Below are 14,835 nucleotides of genomic sequence, written 5' to 3'. Positions count from 1 at the left end.
TGGTGGCCCCACAGGAACCTCCATAAAAGTAAACATCTGCTGGAGAGGATAGAAATCTGAAAACAAATTGTAAAAGCCACTGTATAGATCCATGTGTGTTACAGGATTAGCCTGCCCAGATATCAGTTACACTCTTCAATCAATCCTGGACGACGACTGGTCTGAACGTGGAGAGGTCCAAGAACAGATGCTGCTTCTTTTTCTCTTTAATCAATTCTGGGATGACTTTCACTTGGAGTTGATGGATATAGCAGGTACTTTCACAAAGCTTATTCTATGAGCTTCCTTTAGTTTCAGGTGTATTCACTTCATTGCCTCATTTTCTTTTTTTATCGGGAAATGCAAGTGGATTCTCTCCGCATTGCAAATGAGAATGGATTTTCCATCAGGGTAGCACAGTGGTTAGCACCGCTACCTCACAGTGCCAGGGACCTGGGTTCGATTCAGGCCTTGGGTCTCTGTCTGTGCGGAATTCCCCGTGTCTGTGTGGGTTTTGTCTGGGTGCTCCAGTTTCCTCCCACAATTTGAAAGACGTGCTGGTTAGGTGCATTGGCCATGCTAAATTCTCCCTCAGTGTGGGTGGCACGGTGGCACAGTGGTTAGCACTGCTGCCTCACAGCGCCAGGGACCTGGCGTCGATTTGTAGCTTAGGTCACTGTCTGTGATGAGTCTGCACATTCTCCCCCGTGTCTGTGTGGGTTTCCTCCAGGTGCTCCAGTTACCTCCCACAGTCCGAAAGATGTGCTGGTTAGGGTGCATTGACCCGAACAGGCGCCAAAGTGTGGTGATGAGGGGAATTTCACAGTAACTGCATTTCAGTGTTAATGTAAGCCTATTTGTGTCACTAATAAACAAATTTAACCTTATAATTGGCTGCATGGGTGCAAGCAAGCACGTACAGGTACACAGATCACTGAATGTGGCAATTCAGGTGGAGAAGGTAGTCAAAAAGGCAAAATGCATGCTTGCCTTCATTGGCTGGGGCATTGAGTTTAAAAATTGGCAAGTCATGTTGCAGCTTTGTAGAACCTTAGTGAGGCTGCACTTGGAATGTAGTGTTCAATCCTGGTCGCCACACTACCGGAAGGATGTGGAGGCTTTGGAGAGGGTACAGAAAAGATTTACCAGGATGTTGCCTGATATGGAGGGCGTTAACTATGAGGAGAGGTTGGAGAAACTTGGTTTGTTCTCACTGGAATGACAGAGGTTGAGGGGCAACCTGATAGAAGTCTACAAGATTATGAGGGGCATAGACAGACTGGATAGTCAGAAGTGTTTCCCCAGGGTAGAAGAGTCAATTACTAGGGGGCATAGATTTAAGGTGTGAGGGGCAAGGTTTAAAGGAGATGTACGAGGCAAGTTTTTTTACACAGAGGGTGGCGGATGGTTGGAACTCACGGCCAGGGGAGATCACGGAAGCAGATACGATAGTGAGTTTGAAGGACAAGTACATGAATAGGATGGGAATAGAGGGATATGGTCCCAGGGAGGGTAGGGGGTTTTAGTTTCATCGGGTAGCATGGTCGGTGCAGGCTTGGAGGGGCCGAAGGGTCTGTTCCTGTGCTGTAATTTTCTTTGTTCTTTGTTCTTTATTACTATGACTGAAATCTCCAATTGGACACGCGTGCAGGTTCTGCTTTTGGAGGTGAGGTAGGTTTGGAGATTTCTAAATGAACCTCCGTCTGGCGGCTAAATTATCCCTTGTTGATATGCCTTTTGAAGTGGGCCTATACTCTGATGTTCCTTCTTATGATGGCAGATTTGTTGATTATTTTCTTTACATTGGGAAAAAGAAAAGATTATTGATAGCTGCCAGAGGTAGTAGTAGAGGCGGGTACAATTTTATTTTTTATAAAGCATTTAGACAGTTACATGGGTAAGATGGGTATAGAGGGATATGGGCCAAATGTGGGCAATTGGAATTAGCTTAGGGGTTTTAAAAACAAAAGGGGCAGCATGGACAAGTTGGGCCGAAGGGCCTGTTTCCATGCTGTAAACCTCTATGACACTTTGATACTGAAACTCTGGCCTCAGTTTTGCAATCAAAGTGCCAATGGCATCCTATTTAGCATAATAATCTAGGTCTCTTTAACAGAGTGGTTTGTGATGTGAATCTTTAATAGACTTCCTTTGTTGACAGGAGGACAGAAGGCCATTGTAGATCATCTGGACCAGGTTCTTCATTACAACAAAGATGTTGTGGGGAAATCAATTCAATTAGTGCTTCATCAACTCCTGGATGAATACTTTAATTTCAAGAAGGTATCAGTGGCTAAACTGCAAAGATATACAACAAATGATGAGGAGCTGTAGAATCTGATTATATCCTAACACTGGGTTAACCTGATGCTTTACTATTCTAGTACAGGAAGTGATAGCCTGGTGCTATTATCGCTAGACTATTAATCCAGAAACGCAGCTAATGTTCCAGGGGACCCGAATTCAAATCCCACCACGGCAGATGGTGGAATTTGAATTCAATTTTTAAAAACGTCTGGAACACTGATGACCCATTGTCGGAAAAACCCATCTGGTTCACTCATATTCTTTAGAGAAGGAAATCTGCTGTCCTTACCTGCTCTGGCCGACATGTGACTCCAGAGCCACAGCAATGTGCCCTTTGGGAAAAAATGTTGGCCCAGCCAGCGCCATCCATGTCCTATAAATGAACTTAAAGAAATAGTGGAGGAAATATGGTAACCGGGCTGTACCCAGTAATGTTCACAGTGGAAGGACTTGGAAGTACCAGCTCGATTATGGACTGAGCACAGCCTTTGTAGAGCAGCTGTGATGAGTATAGTGGGTTTGCATAAGAATTCTCACTCTCACTCTCACCATCTTTCCCTTGCCATTAGAATCGTAGAATCCTACAGTGCAGAAGGAGGACATTCAGCCCATCGAGTCTGCACTGACCACAATTCCACCCAGGCCCTATCCCCATAACCCCATGCACTTATCCTAGCTAGTCCCCCTGACACTAAAGAGTCAATTTAGCACGGCCAATCCACCTAGCCCGCACATCTTTGTACTGTGGGAGGAAACCGGAGCACCTGGAGGAAACCCACGCAGACATGGGGAGAATGCACAAACTCCACACAGATAGTGACCTAAGCCAGGAATCAAACCTGGGTCCCTAGTGCCATGAGGCAGTAGCGCTAACTATTGTGCTATTGTGCCGGATATAATAAGTTTTATCCTAAGCTTATTAAGAGTGAATGTGTGCAAAGTGATTAGCATTGCCATCTCATAGCACCAGGGACCCGGGTTTGATTTTGGCCTGGTGGCTGTGCGATGTCTGCACGTTCTTCCCGTGTCTGCGTGGGTTTCCTCCGGGTGCTCCGGTTTCCTCCCACAATTCAAAGATGTGTAGGTTAGGTGGATTGGCCGTGCTAAATTGCCCCTTAGTGTCCAAGCTGTGTAGGCTAGGAGAATTAAACATGGCAAAATGGGAAGGTGGGGGGATGCTGGGTAATATGTTCGTTCAGAGAGTCAGACTTGATGGGCCGAATGGCCTCATTCTGCACTTTAGGAATTCTATTCTATTCTAAGATTGGTAAATATGATACTGCATTCTGTCAATATCATATTATAGTTGAGTTTTTATTTATTTATTAGTCACAGGTAAGACTTACATTAACACTGCAATGAAGTTACTGTGAAAATCCCCTAGTCGCCACATTCCGGCACCTGTTTGGATACACTGAAGGAGAATTTAGTACAGCCAACCCACCTAACCTGCACATCTTTGGACACGAAGGGGCAATTTAGCATGGACAATCCACCTAACCCGTACATCTTTGGACACTGAGGGGCAACTTAACATGGCCAATCCACTTAACCTACACATCTTTGGACTCTGAGGGGCAATTTAACATGGCCAATCCACTTAATCTACATATCCTTGGACACTGAGGTGCAATTTAGTATGGCCAATCCACCCAACCTACACACCTTTGGACACTAAGGGGCAATTTAGCATGGCCACACATCTTTGGACTGTGGGAGGAAACTGGAGCACCCGGAGGAAACCCACACAGACACAAGGAGAACATGCAGACTCCACACAGACAGTGACCAAAGGCTGGGATTCAAACTCGGGTCTCTGGAGCTGTGAGACAACAGTGCTAACCGTGTCAGGAGAATAGCTTTAGCTAAACCATCAAGACAGGAAGATTTAATTCTCAGCCTGTGCTGCATTATTGATCTCAGGCAGGTCAGCAATCCCTCTGGTCTGGTGAGGGAAAAGTAACCCAGAGTGTCCCAGTGGTAACTGTTCTGCATTGGCCACTTCTGTGGAACACATTTGTGTGGCTATCTAGTAAGCACAGGATTAAGCTCAGATGTGATGTCCCAGTGATTAATTAGCCTTTCAACACTTGTAGGTTTGTCGTGTGAATAATGGTTGCTTGAGATGTTAGAGGACACCTTAGAACTACATCCCAGCTAAAACTCAGCATTTTTCAGAGAAAATAGAAAGAATTTATTCAAACAACAAAGAACAAACAAAGGGCAGTATAGCACAGGAACAGGTCCTTTAGCCCTTCAATCTGTGCCGATCATGATACCCTAACCAAACTGAAAAAAAAACTTCTGCTCTTACTCGGTCTGTATCCCTCTATTCCCTCCCTATCCATGTACCCATCCAAAATTCTTGATCTTTCTCTGGTTCACCCTAGAGAGGAACTTGCCCCTCTGGGCATTTATTCAATAGACATAGCTGTTCCATAGAATCGCTACGGGAGGCCATTTGGCCCATCGAGTCTGCACCAACCACAATCCCACCCAGGTCCTATTTCCTGAAACCCACGTATTTACCCTGCTAATCCCCCTGACACTAAGAGTCAATTTAGCTTGGCCAATCCACTTAACCTGCGTGTGGAAGTCCGAAACCTGGAGTGTGGGAGGAAAGCGGAGCACCTGGAGGAAACCCAAACAAACGCAGGGAGAAAGTGCAGACTCTACACAGATAGTGACCCAAGTTGGGAATCAAACCTGGGTCCATGGCGCTGTGAGGCAGCAGTGCTGACCCACTATGACACTGTGATAGCACAAAAAACATGACCTTGAAAGTTGCAGGATTGTTGTAAAAGCTCTACTGATTCACTAATATCCTCCAGCAAACCTATGACTCTCTATCTGATCTGGCCTCTATATAAATTAAGTTTATTTACTAATCACAAGTAAGTTTATATTAACACTGCAATGAAGTTACTGTGAAATTCCCCTTAGTCGCCACACTCTGGCACCTGGGAACACTTGAGGAAGAATTTAGCACCGAATCAGCACATCTTTCAGACTGTGGGAGGAAACCGAAGCACCCGGAGGAAACCCACACAGACACAGGGAGAATGTGCAAACTCCGCACAGACAGTGACCCAAGGCCGGGAATCGAACCCAGGTTACTGGCATTATGAGGCAGCAGTGCTAACTCACTGTATCACCATGCCACCCCGTTTTAGCCTTGGACAACATGGATTACACACTAATGTTTTTGGGTGAATGGGGGACCACCATTGAATACAGCCTGGACTGTATTTCGCCCAATGAGACAGCCCATTGCATGTTAAAATTATCTTTGAATTTACTGATGTGATTGGGAAGAAGGGAACATTTGTAGTTAATACAAACCAGTGGTTATTTATATTTTTTCCCTGTAGAATCGAAGAAGAATTCAGGCCGCGACTGCTGTTATCTGTGATGCCATTCTGAGTATATTATCAAGCAGCACAGATCGTGATTTTAGAACAAAGTCTCTGCAGCTCCTGAAGGTACACATGGAGATGTCCTGTGGTAGGCGAACAAAATGCATCATTTTAAGCAGATGAAAGTGGCAGTGAGACGAGCAAAAACTGCAGCAAAACAAACTTGCAGCTATTAAAGCATCATACCGTGTCCAATAAAACAGCATGGAATTCTCCCAAAAAAATTCAAAGTCCCCGATTTGTGGGAAAATGGGAGTAAATCCTGCTTTTTTTAAAGTTTGATTTCCAGATTGAATCTCTGACATCACAGAGTGACTCAGCTGGATTCACTCTGAAAATCTGCAGACTGGGCCTATTCCCACTCAGGAAGCCGGCAGTGTAGCACTGAGTGTGCCATTGCGTGTGCGCCGATCTGTCAGCATCGGGATTAGCACGTGCATTAGTGGCCCTGCATTGCTGGCCTCCAGATCGCTGGTCAACCCCATCACTGAGCAGTCCCGCAACTCCCTCCCCGCAATCGCTGTCCTTGCCAAGCCCGCCCCCTCCCCCGGTCACTGGACAACCGGACTTCCTGGGTCAGCCCCAGTGCCAGCCCCTGACCCTGAGCTCGAGCAGCACAGTGGGCCAGGAGAATCGCCCCCAGTAGACTGATTCCAGAGATGAGGTGTTTGTCGTATGAAAAGAGATTGAACAGTTTCGGCCGACACTCTCTGGAATTTAGAAAAATGAGGGGAGATCAAATTGAGGGACACAAGGTGATAAAAGGTCTGGATAAAGTAGACGTGGAGCGGATGCTTCCTCTTGTGGAACATTTTAGGACGAGAGATCATAGTCTTAGGATAAGGGGCAGCAAATTTAAAACAGAGTTGGAGGAGAAACTACTTCTCCCAAAGTGTGAATCTGTGGAATTCGCTGCCCCAAAGTGCGGTGGGTGCTGGGACAGTGAGTAAATTTAAGGAGGAGTTAGACAGATTTTTAATTGGGAATGGGTTGAAGGGTTATGGGAAATGGGGATGAGGTGCATGATCGAATGGCAGAGTGGACTCGATGGGCCAAATGGTCTCATTCTACTCCTATATCTTATAATACCTTTGTGCTCAACACAGTACCAGTCACACAGACGGGGTCAGTTCAAGGCTTGGGGCCGGTAGATCACACGTCTCTGTTCTGTAATTGAATATTCTGTTGTCTGTGCTAAGTGAGCGGATCCCAGTTGGAACCTGTGAAGTGTAGATCTGTTGCAGTTCTCCGCCGCACTGCTTGCTTCTATCATTTATTTTCACCACCACGTTTACTCTGAAAATTGAAAATGATTCCAGCTGCAATTGATTTTGCTATTGACTTTCTAGGTCTCACACACTCGAGAAATGAGGACTTCACTTAAGAATACTCTCCAACATATTATCCAGAATAGATTTCTCCCGAGCAGAGTCTGTGATTCAAAGCGAGTATGTTCTTAAATAACTTGAGAGCTGATTATGACTGAGTGCTGCAGGAGACTTGATTTGCTTCCTGGACACAGCTGATTTTATGATGTTGTGATTTTTGAATGGTTCACGATCCTTAATGAGCTGGTTACGCCGCTCCAGAATAATATTCGGTGATTGTTTATCATACAATGAATCAGAGAATCCCTACAGTGCATGAAGAGACCATTCAGCCCATTGAATCTGCACCGACCACAATCCCCATAACCCTATTTTTTCACTCCACTAACCACCTGACACTAGTGTCAATTTAGCATGGCCAATCCAGCTAAGCCACACATCTTTAGACTGCAGGAGGAAACCGGAGCACCCGGTGGAAACCCACGCAGACATGGGGGGAGAACGTTCAAACTCCACACAGACAGTGACCCAAGCCGGGAATCGAATCCGGGTCCCTGGCGCTGTGAAGCAGCAGTGCTAACCCACTGCGCCACAATGCTGCCCCAATGTACCATCTGAATTAACTGAATGGGGAATACATGACAACGGCAGTGATTAGTACTGCTGCCGCACAGCACAGGGGATCCCGGGTTTAATTCCCAGTTTGGGTCACCGTCTGTGCGGTGTTTGCATGTTCTCCCCATGTCTGTGCGGGTTTCCTCCAGGTGCTCCGGTTTCCTCCCACAGTCCAAAGATATGCTGGTTAGGTGGATTGGCCATGCTAAATTGCCCCTTGGTGTCAGGGGGACTAGCTAAGGTAAATGCATGGGGATAGGGTCTGGATGGGATTGTGGTTGGTATAGACCCGATGGGCTGAATGGCCTCCTTCTGCACTGTAGGATTCTATGATTTTGAGAAAGTCAACACCTTCTGTAAAGTTATTTTATTCAAATTTCATGATTGATATCCTTCAGAAAATAGTGTTTGGGGCACCTATTATTCGACACGAGATTAATACTTGGGTCACTGGGGTTGCAGTTGTGATTGTTGTCAGATTAATATCGGTTGTCTTTTGACCAAAGGTTCATTCAGGACATGGTGACCATGCTCAGTCTAACACTGATCCAGCGAGTCCAGAGACCAGTCGAGACAATCTGTATCACACAGAACAGAGAATCCATACTGGGCCCACTGATTCTGAGTCAGGTACAAGGTCAACGCAAAGCAAACCTTTTAGAATCATACAGTGCAGAAGAGGCCCTTCAGCCCATTGGGTCCACACTGACAGATAAGAAACACCTGAACTCCTGCCTAATCTCACTTGCCAGCACTTGGCCCATAACCCTGAATGTTATGACGTGCCAAGTACTCATCCAGGTATTTTTTAAAGGATGTGAGGCATCCACCTCCACCACCCTCAAAGGCAGCGCATTCCAAACCCTCACCACCCTCTGGATAAAAAAGTTTTTCCTCAAATCCCCTGCTAAAACTCCCACCCCTCACTTTGAACCTATATCACCTCATAACTGACCCTTCAACTAAGGGGAACTGCTGCTCTTTATCCACCCTATCCATGTCTCTCATAATCTTGAACACCTCAATCAGGTCACCCCTCAGTCTTCTCTGCTCCAACCAAAATAACCCAAGCCTATCCAACCTCTCTTCAGAAGTTAACTGTTCCATCCCAAGCAGCATCCTGGTAAATCTCTGCGCGCCCTCCAGTGCGTCATGTCCTTCCTATAATGCGGAGACCAGAACTGCACACAGCTGTGGCCTCACCAAAGTTCTATATAACTTCAATATAACTTCCTTGCTTTTGTAATCTATAGCCCAACTGACAAAGGCAATTGTGCCATATGCCTTTTTCACTACCCTATTAACCTGCCTTTCGGTGGACAAACGTGCTAAAGTCCCTTTGATCCACAGAACTTCCTAGTCTCCTACCATCCATGCTATGGGCCCAATTTTACCATCATGTGACCCTCCCCCTCTTTCCCCCCACTGATCCCAGGCAGAGTGACAGTGGATCCCCCTTCCCCTCCACTGATTACAGGGTGTCAGTAATGTTGTGGGATTTTCCAATTCCTGCGCTGCGTGTTTTTTGATGGTGGAGACGGCATGCTATTGGCCACCGGTGGGGTTTTCCAGTCCCTCTGTTCCTTTGCCATTCTGTATGGCACGCACACCACAGTGCCGGGGCAAGCCCAGAGGAAACCCACGCAGACACAGGGGGAGAATGTACAGACTCCGCACAGACAGTGACCCAAGCCGGGAATCGAACCCGGGTCCTTGGCGCTGTGAGGCAGCAGCGCTAACCCACTGTGTTAAAATGGAAACTTTAACTGATGTGCTTTGCAGTATTACGGAAAATTGAAAGGAGTGGATGGAATGCAAGTTTTTAAAACAGATTTGATATATTCTATCTTTCAGATCCATCTACCCTGGTGGATTCAGACAGGCTGCACTGGACTGCTGAACCTCCACAAGTGACAGCAGAAACTGACTGTTGTTTGGGCAGCAATGAGGAAAGAATTGGCACCAGAAAAAGGCAGCTGGGAACATATAGAATGAAGCCCTGTGCAAGTCCTTACAGCAGACCGTTCAAAAAAGCAGCGCATGGACCATACAGCCAGACAAGCTCAGAAAACGTTAGCTTAGGCCATATTCCCTTACTGAAAACAGACGTGCAGGTCTCTCCACCTACCCCAACAAGATTCACATCTCAGACAGCTGACCTCTTTGGGGCTCACTGCAGTATAATGAGCACTGAGCAAACATTCAATAGAAAATCAACTGAAGATCAGGTGTGTGACTGTACCCAGCATTGGTATCCTAGTTCATTGTCAGGAACTTTTATATGTCTTGATCGGCTAAGTGCCTGATAAACATGAAAACCTATTGCTATATTTATACTGCTAGATTAGTAACTCAGAGGTTGAGTTCAAATTCTAACATAGAATCACAGAATCCCTACAGTGCAGAAGGAGGTCATTCAGCCCTTCGTGTCTGCACCGATAAAAATCCCACCCCATCCCTGTAACCCCATGTATTTAATCTTTTAATCCCACTTCACTAAGGGACAATTTAGCATGCCCAATTCACCTAACCTGCAATCTTTGAACACTCAGGCAATTTAGCATGGCCAACCCACCTAACTTGCACATCTTTGGACACTAAGAGGCAATTTAGCCTGGCTAATCCACCTAACCCACACATCTTTGGACACTAAGGAGCAATTTAGCATGGCCAATCCACCTAACCCGCACATCTTTGGACACTAAGGAGCAATTTAGCATGGCCAATCCACCTAACCCGCACATCTTTGGACACTAAGGGGCAATTTAGCACGGCCAATCTTCCTAACCTGCACATCTTTGGACACTAAGGGGCAATTTAGCATGGCCAATCCACCTAACCTGTACATCTTTGGACACTAAGGGGCAATTTAGCAAGGCCAGTCTTCCTAACCTGCACATCTTTGGACACTAAGGGGCAATTTAGCATGGCCAATCCACCTAACCAGCACATCTTTGGACACTAAGGGGCAATTTAGCAAGGCCAGTCTTCCTAACCTGCACATCTTTGGACACTAAGGGGCAATTTAGCATGGCCAATCCACCTAACCAGCACATCTTTGGATACTAAGGGGCAATTTGCCACGGCCAATCCATTTAACCTACACACAGGCAGTGGGAAGTGTAGACAGAGTGAATGGATAGGGGGCTGGTTTGCGTGATGGATTGGGCTACATTCACGACCTTTTGTAGCTCCTTGCGGTCTTGGGCAGAGCAGGAGCCCATACCAAGCTGTGATACAACCAGAAAGAATGCTTTCTATGGTGCATCTGTAAAATTTGGTGAGAATCGTAGCTGACATGCCAAATTTCCTTAGTCTTCTGAGAAAGTAGAGGCGTTAGTGGGCTTTCTTAACTATAGTGTCAGCATAGCGGGACCAGGACACGTTGTTGGTGATCTGGACACCTAAAAACTTGAAGCTCTCATTAATTACATTCAATGGCATCACCAGGGGAGAAAAGTATGTAATATTTTCTGTTAATCATTTGTGTCCTCCATGTTGGCCTCTTTGGCAATGAGAATAATATTTTTTGTGTTGTTGGATGCAGGAGGAATACTTGTGGCTTCAGGAAGTTTCCAATTTGTCTGACTGGACTCACTGATCGTCAGGGTGGGCTGATAGATCCCTCAGGTCATCAACTCAAATCAGGTAGAAATGAGCATTAACAACAGAGCAGGAGCCACATGGAATCCAGAATAAGGAATAAATCTGGACAACGTTTACCCAATGTATAATAATGCAAAAGGGAACATGTATAAAATAAAGTTGTTTCTGTGGAACAGGAGATTTTATTTTACTTTTAGGATCTTTGCTCTGTTTCCAGGGTGACATGGAGAGGGTTAATAGCCAGAATTTCTATTATGCATTCACAGCACATCCAACTGCTGTTTAAATCAAGTGCAGTAAAAAGTCTGATAACACCAGGTTTTAGTCCAACCTATTTATTTGATAATATTCTCACAAGCTTTCGAGGGGTTACCCTCTTCGTCAGGTGAATGGAGAGCATGGTACACTGGGGAGACCATGCAGACGCCACGACAACGGATGATCACGTGGCGTCTGCATGGTCTCCCCAATGTACCATGCTCTCCATTCACCTGACGAAGAGGGTAACCCCTCGAAAGCTTGTGAGAATATTATCAAATAAATAGGTTGGACTAAAACCTGGTGTTGTCAGACTTTTTACTGTGTTTACGCCAGTCCAACGCCGGCATACCCACATCATAAATCAAGTGCCCCAGTCTGGATCATACAGTACAATAATAGTATATTTTACCCTGCATCATTTAGTTAGAGGCTGCTGCCCTCTGGCACATTGCACCATAGAAATAAAACTCTTATCTGAATAGGGAACACAGCACTCTGCATGACATCCATCTGTGGTAAAGAGTAACAGAGGCTTCTGCTTGTTTTAAAAATATATCAACAGGAATTTTACCGTCCCATCTGCCACGGGATTCAGAGTGGGCGACAGATGAACAATGGAAAGATGCATTGATCGTGGGTGGGATTTTGAGTAGCACAGTGGCACAGTGGGTTAGCACCGCTGCCTCACAGTGCCAGGAACCTAGTTTCGATTCCCGGCTTGGGTCACTGTCTGTGTGGAGTTTGCACATTCTCCCCGTGTCTGTGTGGGTTTCCTCTGGGTGCTCCGGTTTCCTCCCATAGTGCGAAAGACATGCTGGTTAGATGCTAAATTCTCCCTCAGTGTAACCTGAACAGGTGCCGGAGTGTGGCAACTGGGGGATTTTCACAGTAACTTCATTGCAGTGTGAATGTAAGCTTACATGTGGCACTAATAAATAAACGGTTTCTGGATAAGCGAAGCTGTAAAATCCCACCTGTGCATATCTAAGGACTGAGACAGAGTTCCTGTAGTTGTGTTGCTATGTAACATGTTCCAGCTTCTTGCACGCTCATTGCTGTTGTTCATGCAATCCCTCATCATTATCACTGACATTCTATGTGACACCATTAGAATTTGCTTTTTATTAGGGAAGTTCCCAAACTCTGATGCACACCTAATCCTGGCAAACCCACCTTGAACTCTCAACTTATTTTGTGGAGCCATCATGACTGTGAATCTGCCATTTCGCAGCAACACAGAAAAACTAGAAGCAAGAGGAGGCCATTCGGCCCTTCGAGCCTGTTCCACCATTCATTTTGATGTGGCTGATCATCCAATTCAATATCCTGATTCCCCCCATATCCCTCAATCCCTTTAGCCCCAAGAGTGATATCTAATTTCTTCCTGAAATAACACAATGTTTTGGTCTCAACTAGTCTCTGTGGGAGTGAATTCCACCACTCTCTGGGTGAAGAAATTTCTCCTCACCTCAGTTCTAAAAGGTTTATCCCTTATTCTCAAACTATGATCCCTAGTTCTGGACACCCCCACCATCAGGAACATTCTTTCTGAACCTACCCTATCTAACCCTTTTAGAATTTTTAAAGTTTCTGTGGGATCCCCTTTCACTCTTCCAAATGAATATAATCCTAACTGACTTGGTCTCTCCTCATATGGCAGACCTGCCATCCCAGAAATCAGCCTGATAAATCTTCGCTGTGCTCCCTCTATAGCAAGGACATCCTTTCTCAGATAAAGAGACCAAAACTGCACACAATACTCCAGGTGTGGCCTCAGCAATACCCTGTACAATTTCAGCAAAACATCCCTATTCAAAGAACAAAGAAATTTACAGCACAGAAACAGGCCCTTCAGCCCTCCAAGCCTGCACCGACCATGCTGCCTGTCTGAACTAAAACCCCCTACTCCTTCGGGGACCATATCCCTCTCTTCCCATCCTATTCAGGTATTTATCAAGATGCAGCTTAAAAGTCACAATCATATCTGTTTCCACTACCTCTCCCAGCAGCGAGTTCCAGGCACCCACCACCCACTGTGTAAAAGACTTGCCTTGTACATCTCCTTTAAACCTTGCCCCTCGCACGTTGAACCTGTTCCCCCTAGTAATTGACTCTTCCACCCTGGGAAAAAGCTTCTGACTATCCACTCTGTCCAGGTCTCTCGTAATCTTGTAGACGTCTATCAGGTCGCCCCCTCAACCTTCATCATTCCAGTGAGAACAAACCAAGTTTCGTCAACCTCTCCTCATAGCTAATGCCTTCCATACCAGGCAACATCCCGGTAAATCTTTTCAGTCCCCTCTCCAAAGCCTCCACATCTTTCTGGTAGTGTGGCGACCAGAATTGAACACTATATTCCAAGCAAGTTGCCAATTTCTAAACCCAATACCCCGGCCAATGAAGGGAAGCATGCTGTATGCCTTCTTGACTACCTTCTCCACCTGCATTGCCACTCAAATCCTCTCATTTATCACTATAGGTAAAGAATTCCTCACGGCATTAAATGCAGGGAAATCATTTATTAATGGGTTTAATCTTGCCACAGCTCCAGCAAAGAGGATGTTTCTTTTCTCAAGTGGGTTAGCAGCCTAGCAGTATGGTGTATTCTACACCCAAGGTTTTGATGTCAAAATCAGCCAGATAAACCTTCGCTGCATTCCCTCTGTAGCAAGGCCATCCTTCCTCAGATAAGGAGACCAAAACTGCACACAACACTCCAAGTGGTGAGTTGTGTTGCAGCTTCATAGAATCTTAGTTAGGCTGCATGTGATTGCAGGTTAGGTGGATTGGCCATACTAAATTGCCCTTTAGTGTCAAAAGATGTGTAGGTTCAGTGGATTAGCCATGCTAAAATGCTCCTTAGTGTCCAGAGATGTCCAAGTTATACATGTGACAATAATAAATCTAATCAAATGTATTTAGCTGACCTTTCTCTACACCCTAGCTATGACTGTAACACTAAATTTTGCACCCTGTCCTTCTCTATGAATGGTATGCTTTGTCTGTACAGTGCACAAGAAACAATACTTTTCACTGTAAATACATGTGACAATAATAAATCAAATATTAAGTTGATTTTTCTCTGCATCCTAGCTATGACTGTAACACTACATTCTGCACCCTCTCCTTTCCTCCTCTATGAACAGTATGCTTTGTCTGTATAGCAGACAAGAAACAATACTTTTCACTGTTTGCTAATACCCTGTGACAATAATAAATGTAATTAATAATAAATCAAATTAAAACCAAATTCAGAACCCCCACAAGGGAGATAGACAAGATCCAAGCTAACAGAAGAGGAATTGCAGTGCAGCCCACGCTGG

At 45.4% G+C, this 14,835-nt stretch overlaps 1 protein-coding gene and 1 long non-coding RNA gene across 2 annotated transcripts; both read left to right on the top strand.

Moving 5' to 3' along the window:
- The first annotated feature begins 69 nt into the window (after window positions 1-69).
- Window positions 70-8,145, top strand: top6bl (TOP6B like initiator of meiotic double strand breaks). The gene is made up of 5 exons (XM_080182429.1): window positions 70-254; window positions 2,141-2,262; window positions 5,658-5,768; window positions 7,052-7,150; window positions 8,044-8,145. The coding sequence occupies exons 1-5, from the start codon at window positions 92-94 to the stop codon at window positions 8,143-8,145; spliced, it is 597 nt and encodes a 198-aa protein (XP_080038555.1). The 5' UTR covers window positions 70-91.
- Window positions 8,146-8,159: 14 nt separating this feature from the next.
- Window positions 8,160-11,381, top strand: LOC145337640 (uncharacterized). Its single transcript, XR_013885380.1, has 3 exons — window positions 8,160-8,275; window positions 9,500-9,873; window positions 11,193-11,381. It is a non-coding gene; the product is annotated as an uncharacterized LOC145337640 (long non-coding RNA).
- The last annotated feature ends 3,454 nt before the right edge of the window (window positions 11,382-14,835 follow it).

Source organism: Carcharhinus amblyrhynchos, unplaced genomic scaffold, assembly GCF_965287045.1.
Source record: "Carcharhinus amblyrhynchos unplaced genomic scaffold, sCarAmb.v2.hapA scaffold_54, whole genome shotgun sequence".
In the NCBI taxonomy this organism is placed as follows: Eukaryota; Metazoa; Chordata; class Chondrichthyes; order Carcharhiniformes; family Carcharhinidae; genus Carcharhinus; species Carcharhinus amblyrhynchos.
This window is presented reverse-complemented; position numbering and strand designations above follow the sequence as displayed.